The sequence below is a fragment of the Phascolarctos cinereus genome, unplaced genomic scaffold (genome assembly GCF_003287225.1).
Source record: "Phascolarctos cinereus isolate Bilbo 61053 unplaced genomic scaffold, phaCin_HiC Scaffold_4;HRSCAF=312, whole genome shotgun sequence".
Lineage (NCBI taxonomy): Eukaryota > Metazoa > Chordata > Mammalia > Diprotodontia > Phascolarctidae > Phascolarctos > Phascolarctos cinereus.
The window spans coordinates 727,180,942-727,197,536 of NW_027555847.1; the positions used below are offsets into that span (position 1 = coordinate 727,180,942).

Here is a 16,595-nt window from a genome sequence, read left to right on the forward strand (position 1 = left end):
CTCGTCACTGACCAGGAGCCTTCGCCCCATTTCAGCGACAAACTAACTGAGGCAAAGAGAGGGGAAGGGGCGGGGGTCCCTGGTGCCCGTCCCCCACCATGGCCTTCCCTCTCCGGACCCAGGACAGACGCTGCCGACCCCCCAGGACCAAGAACCTCGCCGCTTCTCCAAGGATATGAAACTGATCAGGAAGAATCGGCAACTTCCGCGTCTTCGCAGCTTGTCCCTCAGCCAGGGACACGCGCATTGGCTAGGTCCTGGGGGCAGGAACTTTCCGGGCTCCGCCCCTGCTTCTTGGTTGGGTGGAATTCGGACTTGGGGTACTCCCTCCTTCCCACCGCCTTAGAGGCGCTGGGAACTTTGAACCAATCGGAGGCGCCGCCGCTGCCGAGGCCCCCGCCCTGGAGCTGGTTCTGGGGCGCCCAGGGTACCCTCACCGCACCGCGCCTTTGGCTTTGTGGGTGCTTCCTTCAGGAGCACCCTCTTCCCAGCTCTGCCTCCCCACGAGAGGCCCCTGCCTTCCCCAAGGGGTACGGGGGAGACAGCAGAGCAAGAAATGACCCCCGACCTCCCCTGACTGCCCTCCCCCCAGGTGGATGGAACCCTAGTCTGTCATTCCCAGAAGAGTTGCTGGTCATTGGATTGGTTTGCTAAGGTCTGTACTTGCCCTGTGTCCTTGGACCTTCACCACAGCCATTGTACAGAGGGGAAACTGAGGCACATTTGTTGCAGCGTTTGGGGCTAGACTTGAATCCACATCCCACACTCCCCCCTGCTGCCCCCATGCCCATCCTCAGCCTGTTGACTTTGATGCCATCCCTACTAAGGGTTCCCACCTTGTCTCCCAGGATTCGCAGCCTGATCACAACATTCAAGGCTCCTGCCTGCTCAAGTCAGACTTGGTGCTGGGCGGATTTCAGGGGCCATATGTTCCCATGGTCAGTCTTGGGGTCCTTTTTTCCAGCTTTAAACTCTGCAAACAGGTAAAGATGACAAGAATTGTCATAGTATTGGAGGGGTTGTGGGATGGTAAGCACGCCAATATGGGGAGCTGTGAAGTGGTATGACCGTTTTAGAAAGCAGTTTGGATTTCCTCCACCACAGTCCCCAGACTGCCTGGCCCTTCCTCACTGTCTCCCAGCTGTCCATGAGGCATGGGCTGTGAGGTGACCATACTTGTCCATCACTGTGCCATTTCCCTTGACTAGGCCTTGCAGATTCCAATGTGGACATGATGTCTCAGCTAGAGTCAGGGGAAGCACATGGGATTCCATTATATAGCGTCCTAAGAAGCTGCTGGCCAGGTGAATGTGTGAATGAATGTCCAGTGCTCAGCTAATCATTCACCTGTGCACCCCCTGAAAATGGGCATGTTTGTGATGCCCTCCATGACTTCTTTGGTCCTGCTGTCTTTTCCCAGCCATAGATCTTGCAGTTAATTTCTCCCCACTCCTCTAGTTTGTGTGGATGCTTTTGCCTTTTATACCAAAGTGAATTGGTATGGCTAGATAGATGGGATGCTGTTGGTGCTTTCAGAATGCAGGAATGCTGCTCCAATGTAGATGGGACATTGAATTATAAGCAAAGTGGAATTCTGTGGTGTAGGAACTCCATATAACTTCCTCTTCATAGAGCCAGTGATCTCACTCTCATGATTCTCCTAGGGGTGATATTCATATGAAGAATTTTCTCAAAAAATACTTGAAGCTATTTTGTTCATATTGGTGTATGGAAGCCAGTAATTGTTCATTTTCCATTAATTGTGGATCATCTGCAGCAGTTCTGACGTATTCACCTAATATTATTGGGCTAAATGAAAGGATAAGCCTGGTGAATTCAAATTAATTTTAGAAACCTTAAGAACTGATTTTAATTCAAGTGAAAAAATACATACATTGTTTATAACAGATAGAATATTGGGGAAAGTGAAGTATGCAGAAATGCTTATTCCTCCAAGGAAAAGGACATTTACACTTTTTCTTTCCTTCAGATGAGGACACCAGGCCTCAGACTAAGGAGTCGGCTCCAGAGTTGAGTTTTTCTATGGAAGCCTTATCCTGTCCAAAGCCCTTGTGGGATGACCCATGCATCTCCAAGATGGGGAAAGCCTGGGAGTATTGTGGCAGGTTAAAGAAAGAATAGAGGAATGAGGAGAAACATTCTAGAGAAGGAAAAGTAATCCAAACAGAAACTGCTGATGCGGTCAGAGGCTCTGAATACAGTAGATACTGCCAAACCATTAGTCCAGAGCCAGTCCTTTTTCAAATCCTTTTTTTTTTGTTTTAGACTTTAATACTAAAACTTAAATACACAATGAAAAAAGAAAAAGAAACATATTATAAACTGAAGTATTAAAACTTAAATACAAAATAAGGAAAGAAAAATACATGTCATGTGCAAAGCAGAAAGGATTCAACATATAAGGCAATAAACTGCCATTTCAAGAAAGCCTATGTAGTAAATACTAGGCATTGTGTTCAGAGCTGTCCAGCTTTTCTCTGCTTCCTTGTAAGTTTTCTTTTGTTCTTCCTGTGCTATGCCTAGTATTTACTACACAGGCTTTCTTATTGTGTGTGTGTGTATATATATATAACATATATATATGTATATAGAAATTTACTTTCCCTAACAATTCTACTTCTAATTTTTATTTTTATATATGTGGGTATCTCTTATTTCCTGTCCCTACTGACTCCTCCACTTTACTGCTACGTTCCACCTTGCCCTCCTATTATTTAACCTCTCCTCCCTTCCGGGATCCCCCTCTTATCCTCCGTACCCCTCTTTGGCCTACTCCTTCACCCTCCCCTCTAGAGATCCTTCCCCTATCCTCTACCCCCTCCCTATCCCCTTAGCCTTTTATTTCTTTCTAAGTTTAGAAGACTTTTATACTCTTCTAGGTATATATGTATTGTTCCCTCTTAAACCCATTTCCAATGAAAGTAAGTTTCCAGAACTATCAGCCCTCCTCCCCCATCTAATTACTCTGTGTTGGTCCTTCCTCTTACACCTCATTAGTATAATTACTCTTTTTACCTTTTCCCAGTCATATCATACCCAGATCTACCCCGATCTTTCTTAGGAACTACCCAATTGCTAATAACAATCTTAGACATATGTTTTACATTTTATATACATAAAAGGCAAACAGTCTGTCCCTACTGAGTCCCTTGTATTTATTTAGTCTTTGATATGTACCTTATAGTTCTCTTGGCTCTTATATGTCAAATCTTCCATTAAGTTCAGGGTTGTTTGTTTTTTTTTAAACACAGTTCTGAAAGTGTGACAATTCATTAAATGTTCATTTTTTTTTTCATTCAGGATTATGCATTGCTTTGCTAGGTGCGATATTTTCAGCTGGATTCCCAGTTCTTTCGCTCCTTGATATACAGTGTTCCAAGACCTATGGTCTTTTCGTGTTACCACTGCTAAGTCTTATGTGATTCTAATTGTGGCATCACCATATTAAATTGTCTTTTCTTGTTCCTCATAATGTTTTATCCTTGACCTGGGCATTTTGGAATTTGCCTGTAACATTTCTGTGCGTTTTCCTCATAAGAACTCTTTCAGGTGGTGATAGGTGGATTTTTTCTATTTCTACTTTTCCCTCTTATTCTAATACTTCAGGGTAATCTTATTTAATTATTTCTTGTATTATTGTATCAAGATTCTTTTTTTGATCATAGCTTTCAGGCAGTCTGATTATTCTTATGTTTTCTCTTCTTGATCTTTTCTCCACATAAATCATATAACAGTCACCCTTTTTGCCCAGAGAAGATCTGAAACTATTGTGAATATGTGGAGAGCCAATCTACAGCCACAGAGTTCCTAACAGAGACTCTCCCTTGGTGGAAAATTTGTTCCACTTGGGCCCAATAGAATAAGGGGAAGGTTCTGATAAGGATTTGTGGGAGATGGGGGAACTCTGATCTCCACATCTCACCATCTGTCTCTTTTGGTAATGGCAAACTGAGGCAAATCTCCTCAAGATAATGAACTCCTTGCGCTGATCTGTGGTAGAGCCTTCGCAACTCTTATTTGGCCACAGCCAAACACACTATACTGTCATCCCAATGTCATGATGTCATTGGTCCTCTTTGAAAATGAAGGAGAAATAAGAAGAATGTGAAGTTGGGTACAGCTGACAGAATGCGTCATTTCTGACAGAAAAACATCAGAATTCACTGGTGATTTCTGTCCAGCCCCACCAGCAGCGACCTCCCACATCTATTCCAAATCCTTGATCACAGGGTTCCTGTTATGCACATATGTTCTGCTCATACTGTTACATTATCTTTCCTTATTTGGACCATTAAAAATTAGCATATGAAACAAGTAAGAGACGTTGCAGTATACCAATCAGTTTATAATTTGTGCTGGAGCTTGATGAAAATTAATGCAAAGCACAATAAAATGTAATGTCTTCCCTTCAGTATGAATTCTGTGATAAGATTGAAAAGATGATGCATGGGGGACACCTAGGGGACCTAGCAGACAGTGCACTGGCTCTGGAGTCAGGAGGACCTGAGTTCAAATCCGGCCTCAGATACTTGACACTTACTAGCTGTGTGACCCTGGGCAAGTCACTTAATCCCACTGCCTAGCCAAAAAAATAATTATGCATGTTCTTGATTTGCCTTCCACACGCATTACATCCACACTCCTTTGTAGTGTGAATTCTCTTAAGTATTTGACATCTGAGCAGTTATGGAAGGGCTTCCCTCTATATTCATAAGGTTTCTCTCAAATATGGATTCCCTGTTGTTCTCTGGTTTCTTTCCCATATGAATTCTCTGATGATTAGTCAGACTTGACCTTGAGTGGAAGGCCTTCCCACATCGATTACATACATAAGGCTTCTCTTCAGTATGAAATCTCTCATATTTTCTCAGGCTGGAGCTTATTATACTGAAGCCCTTCCCTCAGGCCTTTACATTTATAAAGTTTCTCTCCTAAATGCATTAGCTGATATTCAGTTCAGTTTGACTTTGTGAGGAAAGTCTTCCCAAATCCCATTGTATCCATAAAGTTTCTCTGCATCATAAATTATTTCGTGTCATCCCAAGTTTGAATATTTGAAGGCTTCCCCACCATCCTTACATCTTTGAGGCTTCTCTCCTGTATGAATTCAGTGATCCTGCAAGTGTGACCTTCCAGGATTCCATTAGTATGAATGTTCTGAAGGCACTGAGTGTAATGCCTTCCTACAGGCCATACATTTGTAAGGTTTATGCCTTGTAAGAATTCTCTGATGGGAAATAAGATGATCTGTGCTTGAAGGCTTTCCTACACTCATTACATCCCTAAGATTGGTCTCCAGTATTTCATGTATTTAGGACTCAGCAACAAGCCAAGGCCTTCCTATCCTTTCCTGAAGCTACTCTCTGCTGCAGACCAGGGGGTTGCCATAATCATTCCATTCATGGGCCTGCCTTCCCTTTTTACTCTGGGTGATTTTTATTTGTGGAGAACATCTCTCCTCATTGTTTTGCTGCTTCACCAATCTGTAATCACATTTTCCCAGCACAGAGACACCAGGAACATGTCTTTCCTTTGATAATTCTTTCAGAGAAATGCTCAGATTTGGAGTGGAGTTCTTGGTTTCAGGCCTGGTCTCCTGATCTATAAGAGAATAAAAGGGGACATAAGCCTTTCCCTCTGCTGTAAACTTAGACTTCTCTCCTTGTTACCTTCACCAACAAAAATGGTCATCAGTCTTTGAGATCAAGCAAATTAGTATGATCATCTGATAGCTGTATAGTTACTGCTAATTTACAGAAACCTTTCACCTTGTAAGACGTATGGGCCAGTTACATTTTCCCAAATGAGGGAACTGAATGGTCAAAGTGAAAGCCGCTGCAAAGTCATTGTGTCCAAACTCACTGCTCTTTTGACTACTGCGACACTGCTTCTCCATGAAACACATTCAGCTCGTTCAAAGAAGTTGCAAAACACAGGATGAGGAACAACATCTAGAAATGATAGTGAGGCAGCGTTCAGCTCGACAGGGAAAACATATTTTGACCAAAAAAAAAAAGGAAGTCTTACAACATCAAATAACGTTAAGGCTGAAAGAGACCTTTATACTAATCTAGTCTATATCTCCACAGTCATCTGATTTAGATCTTCTTAACAAGCTAGTCTAGACCTTCATGACAATCTAGTCTAAACCACTCCTCCACATCTTTATACATTACTTCCATTTGCCTTGGGGGCACCCCAATGCTCAGTCCTGAGCTCTCTTCTCTTCTTCCTTTGTATTGCCTCACGTGCTGATTTTATCAGCTCTCCAAATTCAGTTATCATCTCTATGCCAATAATTGTCAGATCTATCTATAGTGAGGCCTGTCCCCCCACATAGAATGGAAATGTCATTATATAGCTTGAAGAGAGGTAGAACAGACATCTATAGCCTCTTCTCCCACTACCTTCTCTAAGGGAGGCTTTAATATCTGCCAGAAGGGGAAGCAGGAGGTTTGGGCCAGATGCTTGGTCACTCTGCTCTTCTCAGACAGAAGGGATACCAGCCTAGAATTCTATCTATGGTCCCTTAAATGTTGTTAGTCTAAAGAGTATAGTTTTCATGTTCAATATAACTTTTCATCACTGTTTCATTAGTGGGGGAAGTAGGACCCCAAGCTTTATATCCAAAGCTTGACACCCTTTCCATAAAACACCAGTTCCCCAGTGAACACATAGCAACTAGCAAAGAAACCTATTTATCCAAGTCCATAACAAACAGAAATCAGAGAAAACACACATAGAATACACACAGTGAAGGAATTCTCCCATTGGGAGAGTGAGAAGGAGGAAAGGAGGGGAGGGGAGGAGGGGGGGAGAGAGGGAGAGAGGAGAGAGAGAGAAGAGAGGGAGAGAGAGAGAAGAGAGAGGAAGAGGGAGGAGAGAGAGAAGAGAGAGGGGAGAGAGAGAGAGAGAGAGAGAAGAGAGGAGAGAGAGAGGAGAGAGAGAGAGAAGAAGAGAGAGGGAGAGAGAGAGAGAGAGAGAGAGAGAGAGGGAGAGAGAGAGAGAGAGAGAAGAGAGAGAGAGAGAAGAGGAAGAGAGAGAGAGGGAGAGAGAGAGAGAGAGAGGGAGAGAGGGAGAGGAGAGAGAGAAGAGAGAGAGAGGAAGAGAGAGGAGAGAGAGAGGAGAGGAGAGAGGGAGAGAGAGAGGGAGAGAGAGAGAGAGAGAGAGAGGGAGAGAGAGAGAGGGAGAGAGAGAGAGAGAGAGAGGGAGAGAGAGAGAGAGAGAGAGAGAGAGAGAGAGAGAGAGAGAGAAGAGAGAGGGAGAGAGAGAGAGAGAGAGAGAGAGGGAGAGAGAGAGAGAGAGAAGCTCTCCAAAGTGTCTAGTAACAGCAAGCTGGCATAGGGATATGGTAAAGACTGTTCCTTTCATGTTGGTTTCTTCCCAGAGTCTTTTTGCAACCTGAAGTGGGTTGGCATCTTCCATTTTCTCTCTTGAAGCTGGAAGCCAGAAGAGCCCAAAGCCTAAAAAGACTGAAGATAGTCTGAAGAGACCTCTTGACCATGAAAAGGTAAACAAACCCCTCCTCTCTTCTCTTCTGCTCTCACCAACTCCTCCACAACTCTCCCACAGGTGCAGGGCACTGAGCTCCATCAATCCCATACCAATGAGCTTTAGGATGTGTGTGTGTGTGTGTGTGTGTGTGTGTGTGTGTGTGTGTGTGTGTGTGTGTGTGTGTGTCCCCCTAGTACAGGAGTGAGGAACTTTCGGCCTTGGGGCCACATGTGGCCTTCCAGGTCCTTGGGTGCAGCCTTTTGACTGAGTCCAAGTTTTACAGAACAAATCTTTTTACTAAGGGGATTAGGTCTGTCAAGTTTGGATTCAAAGGGCCACACTTGAGGCCCTAGAGGGCCACATGTGGCCTTGAGACTGCAGGTTCCCCACCCCTGCACCTAGTCCCTCTTCTGAGGTAGTTTCACATCACCAGATGCCTTTTGGATAGCTTGAACTGAATGTTATATGAGCATCTGAAACATGCTCAAACCCTCTCCTCTACTGAACTGCCCTATTCCTGTTTATAGCACCACCATCCTGCCAGCCAATCAGTCAATAAGTATTCACTGAACACACACTCTGTGCCAGGCACCATGCAAAGTGGTAAGGATAGTGAAGCAAGAGTCCTTGCCCTCAAAGAGCTCACAATGTAATGAGGAAGACAACAGGCACACAGGACAGAAAGGAAATAAGGAACAGCAGGAAGAGGCTAAAATGAAGAATGGGAAAAGGCTTCCCACAGAAGATGGCATTTTATTTGGAGCTCGAATGAAGCCAGGGAAGCCAGGCGGCAAAGCTGAAGGCACGGGTAATAGTAGCATAAGTAGGAAGACAGCAAGAGCTAAGAGATGGAGTGTCTTTTCTTATGGGATAGCAAGGAGGTCAGTGTCATTGGTGCAAACAGTATGTGGTGGAAAGAAGCTGGAAAGGTGGTGTGGTTAGCTTATGAAGGGGTTTAAATGTTGAAGTGATAGGGAACCACCAGATTTTACTGAGTAGGGGAGTGAAATGGTTGAACCTGCACTTTAGGAAAATCACTTTGGCATCTGCATGAAGGCTGGATTGGAGTGGGCAGAGGCTTGTGGCAGGCACTCACCAACACACTACTGCAGTGGTCCAAGCACAAGGTAATGAGGACTCCTACCATGGTAGAGGCAGCATCAGGGCAGAGAAGGCGGGGGGGGTGGGGGTGGGTGTTTCCCAAGGTGAAATGGACTGAGAGGCAACAGATTAGATATGGGAGCTGCAACCTTGGCATCATTCTCCACTCATTCACATTCACCTCAGTTATCCAGTCCATGGCCAAATCTTGTTGCTACTTTCATAATGTAACTCACGTACATCTCTTTCTCTTCTTTATAGAGTACCACCATAACTCAAGCCTTCACCATCTGGACTATGACAATAGCCTCATCGGTCTCCCTGCCTCAAGCATTTCCCTCTTCCAATCTGTTCTCTGCTCAGCTGCCAAGCAGATTTTTCTAAAATGTGTTCCTGGCAATACTGCCCACTGCTCAATGAGTTCTAATAGCAAATTATTGTCTCCAGAATCAAATATAAGTTCTCTAGCATGGTCTTCAAAACCTAATTTCTCCCTACCTCTGAGGCCTTCTTACACTTTAATCCCCTCCATATACTCTATAATCTAGCTACACTGGCCTCCTCAATGTTCTTGCACACAAAATTTCATCTATGCCTTTATACGAGCTCCCCCAAAGCTGGGAATGCTCTGTCCCCTCCCTCACCTCCACTTTCTAATTTCCCTGGCTTCTTGTTAGACTCAGATCAAATCCATCTTCTGCAGGAACCTTTCCTGGTTCCCCCCGGGGGCTAGTGCATCCCTCTCTTAGATTGCTTTTCATAGATTCTGTTATCTTGTATGTACCTAATTATTCATATATTACAAATTACATATGATATTATAAAATGTAATATTTACATATCACAAGTGTAATTATTTTCATATTGCCCCACCAGATCATGAGCTCCTTGAGGGCAGGGACTGTCTTTTGCCTCTTTTTGCATCCCCCGCTTAGCACAGTGCCAGGCACACAGTAAGTGCTTAATAAATATTGACTGATTTGTTGATAACATACCAGGCTCACTGGCTATCCTATTTTTCTTCCCCTCAGTGGGTGTGACAACCAGAGTGGGAATTGGGGAGGGGGGTGCAGGAGAGGAAGGACAGTGTCTGCTCTTGCACAGCCGAAGGGCTGGGACACTGACTGTAGGTCACGCTGCCCTTCTTTCCCAAGGAAGGCCTGCACCTCGGAGGCAGGGTCTTTCCCCATGTCTGTGCCTCCTCAGGCCTGGCACAGTGCGGGCAGCTGGCAAACGCCTGCAGACTGACAGATCAGGGAGGGGCCGCTCCTTCCCCAGCCCAGGCTGCCAGGACCATCTCTGTACATGTGCCCGCTGGGCCCGGGTGGTGCAGCGGACAGAGTCTGGGACCTGGAGGCGGGGAGGCCTGGATTCAACCTCTGATGTTTCCTAGCTGGGTGACCCTGGGCAAGTCCCTAAACTCCGTGCCTCGGTGCTCAGCAAGCCTAACACACCATGGTTGCTGGCTTCCAGAGGGGTCGAGGATGTCCCGGCAGCGCTGGGCCCGGAGTGCTGAAGACATCCCTAGTGGGGCAGGGTGAGCCCACGGGGGTATCACGGTGGGAACCCGCGAGGGGCCTCCGCACGGAGACATTGCGGAGGGGCTGGCCTGGCACTCACAGCGGCTTCGCAATCTCCCTTTGCCCACCTTGGTTGAGGCGCACCAGGCCATGTGCCCACTGGCCGCAGCGGCCCACTACGCACGCGCGCCAACCCCTTCTGAACGCGGCACTACATTTCCCAGAAGGCCTTGCCCAGGACAGCGGTGAGTACGCAACTTCCGTTTCTTCTTGGGCAGCCTATCTTCCCGGAAGTCAAGTCCTCCAGGCAGTCTTTGGACCGTGGCGAGCCAGAGCCGGAGCCAGATTCTAGCACCTTGAGGTGAAGCAGGGCCGGCCTGGCCGGAGGTTGGTCTGAATGACTCCCCGCCCAGCTTTGTTTCCGTGCTGTGGCCCCTTGCCCAGACTGAACATCCTTCCCTCTTTCCCGGTAGTTTCCGTGCTCGGGGACAGGGCAGGGCCGGCCGGCACGCTTGCGCAGTGACCGTCAGTCTGCTCCTGCCCTGGCCACGCCCCCACCGGAGCCGTCCCTATTGGGCCTTGTGAGAGGAGGCAGGGCTAACGGAACTCTAACCCAATCCGAGACTGACAGATGGGCATGGCCCTAGACTCCTCGTTCTGAGCCAATCACGGGGGCCGCTCGTGACCCGCGTTCTCCCATGTGCTGGGGGCGGGGCTCTGGAGCGTGGACCTTGATGCCCTGGGCCCTGGAGCCCAGGCCAACTCCAGGGGCAGGTGAGCGCCTGTGCCCAGGCTGGGGAACCTGCGGGGGCCAGGGCTGGTGGGTCCTCACTCCTGTTCTTCTCCATGGCTTGGCTTCACTGGCCTGGCCGTTTCCAGGCTGCCCCACTTACCAGGGGCTATGCCCCTCCTCCCTCTGCAGTGCCCCCCATGCAATGCCCGATGCCCACCTCCCTTCCTTCCAAACCAAGGGTTCTTCACCTGGAGTCCATGCATCGCCAAGGGAGTCTCAGGAGAGATGTCAGGGGGTCCTTGAACTTGGAAGGGGGGGGTTATTTCACACTAACTCCTAACTGAAATTTAGCATTTTCTTTTTTATTTGTTAACGTCATTCTTAAACGGGTGGAAGGGCTTCACCAGACTGCCACAAAAAAGGCCCAGAGCCCCAGCCCTAAACTGTCTACCCAGCTGCCACCCTAATACTCATGATCCATGAGATCTGACTGTGGCACCCCCTTGTTCAAAAAACCTTCAGTGGCTTCCCAGGATAGGGTCAATTACAAACCCCTCCTGCCGCCTTTCTGGCTCTCCACAGTCTGTCTCCTGTCTGCCCGGCCAGCCTAGTTTGTCATCCCTCTTCTCCTGAACTCTCACTTCCAGCTCAGTTGGAAGCTCCCTAAGCTCCATTTGCTTCTAACTTCTGAAGTTCACAAATTGAATCTCTACTTCTTGGAATCTCCTCCCTTCATACCTCTGCCTCTCCAAGTCTTCATCTTTCAAGGCTGTCTTCCCTGATTCCAGTTCCCTGTTGTTAGTGCTCTGTCCCTCCCTGGCCGATCTCGTCTTTGCTTGCATGTTTATGTGATGGAGACCCTAGCTGAATGTGACCAGGAGGACAGGGACTGTTCTTTGGGATATATGCCCTAGTTCCCAGAACAGTGCCTTGCCTATGCAAGACACACGTATTGTTTATCAAATGCTGAGAATGTGCATGGGTTTCCTCCGACCTCCATCTCTGCACTGTATTTGTGGTGCAAGTGACATACAGGCACACTCACACTTTCCTTTTCTCCGCAGGTCTGCCATTGAGGACTCTGCTCTTCCAGGACAGGAGGGAACATTGTGGACTAGGAGGAGGCCATGGCCCCTGTGCTCCTCTTAGCCACAGTTCCCCAGGTGAGTGGGAGTTTCCACTTTCTTCAAAAGCTGTCTCTGTCTGAAAAGTAGGTTTGTGTCCTCTAACACAGGGTTCTGTGTGATGTTCTCCATACAGAATCCTTCCCATCTGACTTGTGTCCCTCACTAATCCATTCAGGGATTCACCCATTCTGAACAGCATTTGGGCCTACTCTAGGTACAGTATCAAACTTACTTTGAGGGAGGGTGCAAAATAAGCTATACTGTCCTAGTAACCAGGATACAGAGCACACTTTTAAGAAACAATACACTTTAAAAGAAACAATTAAGTAATCTGATTTCTAATTGGAGGAAGGATTAGGGACTTTCCAAGTTGAGGGGGGGAGAGTCAACAGGTGAAATTTCCTGAAATCAGGAAAGAAGGTGTCTCACTCCCCCAGAGTATCTGTATTCAATCAAAAGAACATGGAGATAAGAACAGATTGATCAGTATGGGGCCAGTTTTCACATAAGACAAATGAGTTGCTTGAGATGTACAGTTGTGAGAAAGCTCCTTGCATCAGAATTTGGATCTGATCAGGTTTCTGGTCAGCATAACCGAGGTCCTTAGTTATGGACAGCAGGTAGAAATGGTCCAGTTTTCCAGCCCTGCAGGGCTAGGTTCAAACAATGCAATCAGATTTTCTCTTAGTTCCCACAACTGAATAAAATTTTCTCACAAGACAGAAATTGGAATAGGCCTGTAATTGAATAGAAAGGAAACTGAGTTTGCTCCAGAATTGAGTCACAAGATGGATTCAGTGGTGTTCACTCGATTCCCATAATTATCCACTTGCCGTCCTGATCCCCTCAATTCCCTCAACAGCTACTAAGTGTCTGAGGCTGGATTTGAACTTGGGAAGATGAGTCTTCCTGACTCCAGGCTCAGTAGTCCCAACGTGCCTCTTACAAATAAGGAAAATAAAGTTCAAAAGTAGAAATGGGGCACTGGGGTGGGGGTGGGGCCTAGAATGCACAGACAGCTGGGCTTGAAGTCAGAAGGGGCTAATTCCTTATGATGCCTCTAAGGGGAGCCAGAGTGGCCAGAGCATGGGGCTTGGGGTCAGGAAGACCTGACTTACTAGTTCTGTGGCCCTGGACAAGTCACTTAACCTCTGTCTGCTTCAGTTTTCTCATCTGTAAAATGGGGATAATAATAGCACCTATCCCCCAGGGTTGTTGTGAGGATCAGATGAGGTGGTAATTGTAAAATGCTTAGCACAGGGCCTGGCCCGAAGTAGGCACTGTAGAAATGTTAGCTGTCATTATTATAAATGATTTTCCTAGGATCATTGTTGTGACAGCTAGGACTCCAAGGAGTTTTTAAGGCCTGGACGAGCTAATAAATAAGGCTACAATGTTGGCCTGCACATAGTAAGGGGAGAGAGTCCCTCTGCCATACAAGCTGGGGGAGCCATGGTTACAGGGCAGTGTGCCTGAAAAAGATCAGGCCTTCTCAGTGAACGTTGAAACAAGTGTGAGTGAAGCCTGTCAGTGTCCAGAGTTGGAGAGGGGATGGTCTGGCTGGGCTTTCTGTAGCTGGTGTCGGGGGCTCAGTCTTGGGCACTGTGTTAATAAGTTGGAGGGCGTCCAAAGAAGCGTGACCAGGAGCTGTTAGTCACTAACTTGTCCAGGACCCTTTGGAATCCTGGCTCCAACCCTCAACCTCTGTGTAATGCTCAACAGACATTCGCCTTTGTGCCTTATTTTCCTCATCTGTAAGATGGAGATCACAGACCTTGCACTCCTTTCCTGTGAGGTTGTACGAGGGAAGTGCTTTGTACATCTGGGAGCGCAGTCAGGATATCTGCTGTTCTTTCTTGTCGTTGTTACTTAGCCATTTTTCAATCTTGTCTGACTCTCCGTGACCCCGATTGGGGGTTTTCTTGGCAGAGATACAGGAGGAGTTTGCCATTTCTTCTCTAGCCCATTTTACAGATGAGGACACTGAGGCAAACAGGATTAAGTGACTTGCCCAGGATCACACACCTAGTGAGTGTCTGAGCCCTGGTTTGAACTCGGGTTTTCCTGGCCCCAGGCCTAGTGCTGTATCCACTGCGCCACCCATCTGCCCCTGCTCGTCTTTACTGGCAGCACAATTGTTTTTCATCCTTCATGGCTTCAGCCTGGTGAAGGGCTTCGAGGTCTAAGACAAGAGTACTGAGGGACGCCTGGTGAGCATCTTCAGGGTTTTGAAGGACTCTCTTCTGGAGGTTAGGGGAGGTCGGCCTTGTTCTGGGCAGTCCCAGAGGACAAAACTAGGAGTGGGCGGTGTAGGTGGTCAGGAAGTGGCTTTAGGCTGGATGTCAGGAAGGGAAATGGGCTGCCTCAAGAGGCCTGGGGGTGAGGCGGAGGCGGGACCAGGTGAGGCGGGGGAGTCCTCTTTGCTGGATCAGGCTCAGTGGCCTGTTCACCTTTGAGCTTTGGGGATTCTGGGGAGAACAGAGCACAGGCCTCCTCCTGCCTCCAGTGTCTTCCTCAGAAAGTCTTCCTGTTGCCTGTCGGGTCTCTCCAGCACTCCTGATTGTGAGGGCTGTCCAGCACTTGACACTCGGGGTGGAGACCCCACAGCCTTCCTGTTGTATGTGGCCTTTTTGCCGCAGGGTCCTGCCCCTGCATTAGCACATTTGATCTTCACCACAATTTTGGGAGCCAAGTGCTCTTCTTATCCTCATGTTACAGATGAGGAAACTGAGGCTGAGTTCAGTGACTCCCTCAGTGTTCCAGGCAGGATTTGAACTAAGGCCTTCCTGGCTGCTAGGTCGGCACTATCTACTCTGTAACACTGCCTGTCCAGCTAGGTGGCTGAGTGGCTAGAGCACTGGGCCTGGAGTCAGGAGACCCCCGGAGTTCAAATCCTACCTCAGAGACTTCCTAGCTGTGGGGTTCTGGGTAAATCTCTTAACTTCCCTTTGTCTCTTTCCGGAGTTGGGGTGGTGTTTGTACTAGATGACTCTTGGTCACTTCCAGCTCTAACTCTGTGATCCAGGGATCCCCAGTGCCTTGCACATAGGAGGTGCTGAAGAAATGTTCATGCAGCTGAATTAAGTCAGGATGGGAAGGGAGTTTGGAGACAGAAATGAATTCCTATAGGACAAATGTTTCTTCTTTTGTAATTTTGCTTTGTAAAAGTTTTGCAAAGTTGTGTAAGCGTTAATAGTCATTATTACAAGACATACAGCTTTTTGGCCAAACTGAAATGTATGTCCTTTTCAGGAATGGGTGACATTCAAAGATGTGGCTGTGGATTTCACCCCGGAGGAGTGGGGGCACCTCAGTCTCTCTCAGAAAGAGCTCTATAGGGACGTGATGCTGGAGAACTTTAGGAACCTGGTGTGTCTGGGTGAGGATGCTTCCCCTGCTCGGCCCTGGGGTGGAAGAGCCTTTCCTTCCTCTTGGTGCAGGCTGGAGGACATGAAAGGATCCCATCCTCTTTGGGTCATTTGATCACGATTTAGGGCTGGAAAGGTCCTTCAGGGTCATCCAGAATGGCAGTAAAGATGTCAAATTCATTTTCTTTCTGTGACCCATTCCTCCACGCTTTTTAGAGACACAGTACAGATCATCTTCCCAAGAGTTTTCCCAAATGTCTCCTTTCTCCCAAAGATAGAGGGGGTTAGAGATGGATTTAGGGTGGAAGAGTACAATCTTTCTGTCCCAATACTTTGTATTACTTCTTGACCAAGGCATAAGATAAATCTGGGGGGAGTGCTGTTTATGGACTTCTGATGCTTGGCTAGAAAATGTGTGTGAAAGTTAATTTTGGGTGGTTAGAAGGGAAAGTCTCATTAGGAGTCACTGTAAGAAATATTTTCCTATGAGCAGGGCTTGCCATGTCCAAACCAGATGTGATCTCCCAGCTGGAGCGAGGGGAAGCACCTTGGATGCCAGAGGGAAACGGCCTGAGATGCAGGTGTGTAGGTGAGTGAGGGGCAGCGGGCAAGGCTTGGCCAGTGACAGCTCAGCCGGGCCCTCTGGGGGAATCACAGGAGGCCTTCCCACAGCTTCCAGTCGGCCTAAACAGGCCACTTAGCCCCTCTCCCACTCCTGCGTTCCTCAAGGCTCAGGAGGGGGGAGGTCTTTCTCTTCCTCCCTGATTTTGGGCTTCTCATCTTTAGCAGCCAACCAAGACCATGTTGCTGAAAGGTTTTGGAAAGAGCCCTGTAACCTGTGTGGCCCTTTGGATGTTGTGTTCTTTGCTCAGCCTCTGTGGCAAGCTCCCCACCTTCCTTTGGTTTCTTCTGAAATGGCCATTCCGCCCTTCTGACTCCCCTCCCCACTTCCCACCAAGATGATACAGACTCCCAGCTCTACCAGTTTCCCCAGCGCTGGAGCAGCATTTAAGTATGATCGTTTTTCTCTTTCTTTGTTGACCTAGTAGCTGATGGATGACTTGTGCTTCTTTGAAAAGTGTTTTGACCACTTACCTTTGAGAGATGCATCTTATTCTTATACGCTTATTTAAAATCTTTGTGAATTTTGAATGTTAGACTTCTAGCAGAAGTACTAGGGCAGAATTGTTTCCTCTCTGTTTTATTTTCCTCATTTTGGCTGAATATTTTC

At 47.4% G+C, this 16,595-nt stretch overlaps 2 protein-coding genes and 2 long non-coding RNA genes across 8 annotated transcripts in view; 3 read left to right on the plus strand and 1 right to left on the minus strand.

Moving 5' to 3' along the window:
- The window catches only part of LOC110202573 (uncharacterized), a 52,815-nt gene that overhangs the window by 31,844 nt on the left and 4,376 nt on the right, over positions 1 to 16,595 (plus strand).
- LOC110202558 (uncharacterized) lies at positions 14 to 9,608 on the plus strand. Of its 3 annotated transcripts, none has more exons than XR_013486530.1 (4): positions 14 to 983; positions 7,409 to 7,531; positions 8,545 to 8,642; positions 8,878 to 9,608. It is a non-coding gene; the product is annotated as an uncharacterized LOC110202558 (long non-coding RNA). The 3 variants fall into 3 exon arrangements; XR_002322754.2 differs by having other exon boundaries at positions 14 to 655; XR_002322755.2 differs by lacking the exon at positions 8,545 to 8,642 and having other exon boundaries at positions 14 to 655.
- LOC144457167 (uncharacterized) lies at positions 5,164 to 10,426 on the minus strand. Its single transcript, XR_013486533.1, has 2 exons — positions 9,612 to 10,426; positions 5,164 to 5,972 (listed from the first exon to the last, which is right to left on the minus strand). It is a non-coding gene; the product is annotated as an uncharacterized LOC144457167 (long non-coding RNA).
- Positions 10,417 to 16,465, plus strand: LOC110202547 (zinc finger protein 69 homolog). 3 transcript variants are annotated; one of them, XM_078154505.1, is made up of 5 exons: positions 10,417 to 10,910; positions 11,934 to 12,032; positions 15,249 to 15,375; positions 15,858 to 15,953; positions 16,151 to 16,465. In XM_078154505.1, exons 2-5 carry the CDS (start codon positions 11,997 to 11,999, stop codon positions 16,297 to 16,299), a joined length of 408 nt encoding a protein of 135 aa, XP_078010631.1. In that variant the 5' UTR covers positions 10,417 to 10,910; positions 11,934 to 11,996; the 3' UTR covers positions 16,300 to 16,465. The 3 variants fall into 3 exon arrangements, with proteins under 3 accessions (XP_078010631.1, XP_078010632.1, XP_078010633.1); XM_078154506.1 differs by having other exon boundaries at positions 10,417 to 10,523; XM_078154507.1 differs by having other exon boundaries at positions 10,448 to 10,497; positions 16,151 to 16,351.